Source organism: Phoca vitulina, unplaced genomic scaffold (assembly GCF_004348235.1).
Source record: "Phoca vitulina isolate PV1807 unplaced genomic scaffold, GSC_HSeal_1.0 scaffold52, whole genome shotgun sequence".
NCBI classification, from domain to species: domain Eukaryota; kingdom Metazoa; phylum Chordata; class Mammalia; order Carnivora; family Phocidae; genus Phoca; species Phoca vitulina.
The window spans coordinates 1,939,054-1,944,117 of record NW_022589755.1 but is presented as its reverse complement, the minus strand read 5'-3'; the positions used below and the strand labels follow the sequence as shown (position 1 = coordinate 1,944,117).

At 63.9% G+C, this 5,064-nt stretch overlaps 1 protein-coding gene across 4 annotated transcripts in view; it reads right to left on the bottom strand.

Annotated features, from left to right (window-relative positions):
* Positions 1-208: 208 nt before the first annotated feature.
* Positions 209-5,064, bottom strand: part of ZNF835 (zinc finger protein 835) — a 5,477-nt gene continuing 621 nt past the window's right edge. For all 4 annotated transcript variants that reach the window (XM_032388145.1, XM_032388146.1, XM_032388148.1 and 1 more), the window contains exons 2-3: positions 3,995-4,085; positions 209-2,208 (exon numbers count right to left, since the gene is read on the bottom strand). In XM_032388145.1, the coding sequence (XP_032244036.1) occupies positions 527-2,208; positions 3,995-4,013 (1,701 nt within the window). In that variant the 5' untranslated portion in view covers positions 4,014-4,085 and the 3' untranslated portion in view covers positions 209-526. The remainder of the gene's footprint in view (positions 2,209-3,994; positions 4,086-5,064) is intronic.

Here is a 5,064-nt window from a genome sequence, read left to right as displayed (position 1 = left end):
GGGGGTGGGGTGGCAGGAGTCGAGTGTGAGTGTGTGTGTGTGAGCGTGTGTGTGTGTGTCCAGTCCGGCAGACGTGGGGTCGAGTGTGTGTGTGTGTGTGTGGTGGGGGTGGGGTGGCAGGAGTCGAGTGTGAGTGTGTGTGTGTGAGCGTGTGTGTGTGTGTCCAGTCCGGCAGACGTGGGGTCAGAGGGTGTGTGTGTGTGTGAGTGTGTGTGTCCAGTCCGGCAGACGTGGGGTCAGAGGGGGTGTGTGTGTGTGTGTGAGCGTGTGTGTGTCCAGTCCGGCAGACGTGGGGTCAGAGGGGGTGTGTGTGTGTGTGTGAGCGTGTGTGTGTGTGTGTGTCCAGTCCGGCAGACGTGGGGTCGGGCCCCGGCGGGGACCTCCTCCCCGTGGGACCCGGGCGCGTCACCGAGCTCCCCCGAGCCTCGGGGTCCTCCCGGGCAGCACGGGGAGGCCCGGGGCTGTGCCCTCGGCGCCGCGAGGCCGGAAGCGGGGGTGAACGCGCCGCGGGAGGCCCCGGTGAGCGTCAGCTGTCGTCCTCTCGCCGGCCGGGGGCCGTGTCCGCTGGCTCGCTGCCGCCCGCCGGCTTGTCCTCGCGGTGGGAGCCCAGGTGTCGCGTGAGGTGCGGCAGCCGCGTGAAGGTGGCGCCGCACCGGCCGCACGAGTGGGGCTTCCCGTCGGCGTGCGTGCGCTGGTGGCGGATGAGCGCGGAGGAGAAGCTGAAGGCCTTGCCGCAGCCGCCGCACTCGAACGGCTTCTCGCCGGTGTGCACGATGTGGTGCTGGATCAGGTAGGCGCGGTTGCGGAAGGCCTTGCCGCACTCGGGGCACGCGTAGGGCCGCTCGCCCGTGTGCGTGCGCCGGTGCAGCGCGAGCGAGGAGCCCTGGCTGAAGGCCTTGCCGCAGTCCGCGCAGCGGAAGGGCTTCTCGCCCGTGTGGGTCTTCTGGTGCTCGATGAGCGAGGACACGTGGCTGAAGGCCGCGCCGCACTGCGGGCACTTGTAGGGCCTGGCGCCCGTGTGCACGAGGTGGTGCTGCACGAGGTGCGAGCGGTTGCTGAAGGCGCGGCCGCAGTCCTGGCACGCGTACGGCCGCTCGCCCGTGTGCACGCGCTGGTGCTGCGCCAGGTGCGACACCTGCGTGAAGGCCTTGCCGCACTGCGCGCACGCGTACGGCTTCTCGCCCGTGTGGATGCGCCGGTGCTCGGCGAGCGAGGCGCTCTGGCTGAAGGGCGCGCCGCAGTCGGGGCAGCTGTAGGGCTTCTCGCCCGTGTGCACGCGCCGGTGCTGCGCCAGGTGCGCGGTCTGCGTGAAGGCCTTGGCGCACTGGCCGCAGGCGTACGGCCGCTCGGCCGTGTGCGTGCGCTGGTGGCGGATGAGCGCCGAGGAGAAGCGGAAGGCCTTGGCGCAGTGCGCGCACGCGTACGGCTTCTCGCCCGTGTGGATGCGCTGGTGCTCCAGCAGGGACGAGCGGTTGCGGAAGGCCTTGGCGCACTGCGCGCACGCGTACGGCCGCTCGCCCGTGTGCACGCGCCGGTGCTGCGCCAGGTGCGTGGGGCGCGCGAAGGCCTTGCCGCAGTCGGCGCAGCGGTGCGGCCGCTCGCCCGTGTGCGTGCGCCAGTGCGACGCCAGGTAGGAGCCCTGGCTGAAGGCCTTGCCGCACTCGGGGCACGCGTAGGGCCGCTCGCCCGTGTGCGTGCGCCGGTGCAGCGTGAGGTGCACGCTCTGGCTGAAGGCCCTGCCGCAGTCGGCGCACGCGAACGGCCGCTCGCCGGTGTGCGTGCGCTGGTGCAGCCTGAAGGCCGAGCAGTAGCTGAAGGCCTTGCCGCAGTCCCCACACTTCCACGGCTTCCTGGGGCCGCCGCCTCGCCCCGCCTCCCCCGAGTCGGCCGCCTTCTGCCTCGCGTTCTTCCTCGGCGCCGCGCGCCTCTGGGGCCTGCTGTCGGCTTGGGTGCGGGGAGGGCTGCAGCCGGGTCCCGGGATCCCGCCGAGGTCATCCTGCGCCCGCACACCGCCGCCGGCGGGGTCTGCCCCGTGGGCCACGGCCTCCTGCTTCAGACAGCTTTCCTGGTTTTCCTGCCCGTCCCTGACCTGAGCCTCCCGTTTCCGGGTTCCTCCTGCCTCGGAGCCCCGGGGGCTGGCCTCGGGCGAGAGTCCTTCCATCCCCGCTTCCTGAGCCGCTGCCTGTTTTCGCATCTTCTTGACTGGACCTGAAAGAAAAGAGAAAAACCAAACAGGTTGGTCATTTGTCCTGGGCTGGAAAAGACTCACTGCAGGGTCTCAGCCTCCTCACTCCGGACAGTTGGGGTCAGATCATTCTTTGTTGCAGGCCGTCCCGTGCACCGTAGGACGTTTAGCGGCACCCCTGGGCCTCCACCCGTGGATTACAGGTAGCACCCCCCACCGTGTGACCACCAAATTGTCTCCAGACAGTTCCAAGTGTCCCCTGGGGGGCAAAATGATCCCTGATTGAGAATCACTGACTTAACGAACTGAAAACAATTTTAAAAGATCCTTGCAAAAACAGGACTCTGACAGCTTTATTTTATTTATTTGAGACAGAGACAGAGATAGAGAACGAGCGGGGAGGAGAGGGAGAAGCGGGCTCCCAGCTGAGCAAGGAGCCAGACTCCAGGCTCGATCCCAGCACCCTGGGATCATGACCTGAGCTGAAGGCAGACACCTAACCGACTGAGCCACCCAGGCGCCCCGATAGCTCTTAAATACAGCTTTGCAACCTGGTGCTGCAGGCTAGAATGTGTCTCCTCCCCGAAATTCATAGATCAAAGCCTGAAGTGATGGTGTCTGCAGGTGGGGTCTTTGGGAGATAATGAGGCCCCCCCCCATGATGGGATTGGTGTCCTCATAAAAGGAAGAGAGACCAGAGCTCCCTCTCTCCACAGTGAGGAGGAGACCATCTCCAAGCCAGGAAGAGGGTCCTCACCAGAACCCCAGCTGCGCTGATGCCTTCATCCTGAACTTCCAGCCTCCGAAACTGTGAGTAAATTGTTGTTGTCGAAGACACCGAGTCTGCAGTACTATGTTTGTCAGTCTGAGCTGAGAGTTTTCTTTGATGGAGAAAAATCATACACAGGGGAACAGGGAGCTCCCAAACTCCACGCATCATATACTGCTGGTGGGAGCAAGCACTGGACAAATCACTGGCATTTTCAAGGAAAGCTAAAGACACACATCCCCTGTAGCCCAGTAATTACATTTTCTGGAATGTGAGCAGGAGAAACTGCACACGTGTACGTGGAGGCTTGTCCAAGGCTGTTTGTAACAGCCAAATACCAGAAGACAATCCAGCTGTCCAGGAACAAGGGAGCAGTCCAGTGAACAGGGGTATATTCATACAGGGGAGTATCTCCCAGCATAAACACGAACGCCCGTCAGCCACCGTACCAGCTCCGAACCTCAGATCCGCAGCGTGCGCAAACAAAGTGAGATGCAAAGAATTGATCGGGTATGATGCTGTTTAGGTTAGAAACAGGAGAACTCAACCGTCTATCTTTTAGGAATTATGAACGTGTGGCAAAGGTTCACTGCTCCAACCATGGGCCTCCCCCTGTTCCAAAACATTCCAGGCATGCTCCTGACTCAGGGCCTTTGCACTGGCTGTTGAATTTGCCTGGAATGTTCTTCCCCGGAGCCCAGGCCTCAGGGAGAAGACTTCTGAGTGTAGACCTAGAAGTGAAGGAGTGAGCGTTCTGGGCCATGAGTGCAGCAGAAGCCAAGGTCCTCAGCAGGACCATGGCTGGGATGACAGAGGAAAAGCAAAGATGCTGGGCATCGGGGGAGGGAGTAGAGCAGAACAACTGCGCAGGTGGCAGGGGAGATCAGGTGTGGTGGGGGTGAGGGTCAGAGCGAGCAGGGTCCTGTGTGCAGCCGTGAGAACGTTGCTGGTGGGAGGCAGGCTGGGCCAGGCCCAGTTCTGGTGCCGTCTCCACAGGCAGCCCTCAGGCCTGTGTCCCCAGAGAGGGCAGGGGTACCCACCTTGTGGTCTTGGGAGCATCAGGTCCTGTCCACGTCACTCAGCTTGGGGCCCCTGCTCTGGCTGCCACGTACTGGTGGGTCCAGTGATCACCTGTGAGAGAAAGAAATGGGAGCCGTGAAGGAAGATGCTGGGGCAGAGGGCGTTTCCTCTGGGTGCGCGTGGGCGGGGAAGTGGGTTCAGGGCGGAGTAGTCCCTGCACGGGCGTGCAGACGAACAGGCAGCCATCGGAGAGACGCGGACACACACGGGGTCACAGAGAAGCCCACGTGCTGCCCTGCTCCACACAGACAGGCGTGCACGGGGACACGGCCCACGGCGACACACCCAGGCACACGCAGGCACACGTGTGCAGGGGCTGGCCCGTGCGCAGAAATGCAGCGACCCAGGCTTGCACAGCGAATCCTACACACCCTGTGACCCCTGCAGACCTGCACCTGCAGTCCTGTTGAGGCACACAGGATGCGGGCACGCTCGGGCTGGGGGACACGCCCATGGACAAACACCACAGACAGCAGCACCCCCAGACACACACGGGGTCACACGGTGCACACCAAGGAGAACAGGTTCCACACACGGGCGCACACGGGCGCGGGGCTCGCAGTGCACACACCTGCTCACTCATGCTCGCTGCCCCAGACACACACAGGGCACACGGTCCACACCCAGGAGAACAGGGTCCACACGGGCGCACACGGGCACACACCTGCTCACGCATGCTCGCTGCCCCAGACACACACGGAGTCACACGGTCCACACCCAGGAGAACAGGTTCCACACACGGGCGCACACGGGCGCGGGGCTCGCAGTGCACACACCTGCTCACTCATGCTCGCTGCCCCAGACACACACACGGAGTCACACGGTCCACACCCAGGAGAACAGGTTCCACACACGGGCGCACACGGGCGCGGGGCTCGCAGTGCACACACCTGCTCACTCATGCTCGCTGCCCCAGACACACACACACGGAGTCACACGGCCACACCCAGGAGAACAGGTTCCACACACGGGCGCACACGGCACGGGTCTCGCAGTGCACACACCTGCTCACTCATGCTCGCTGCCCCAG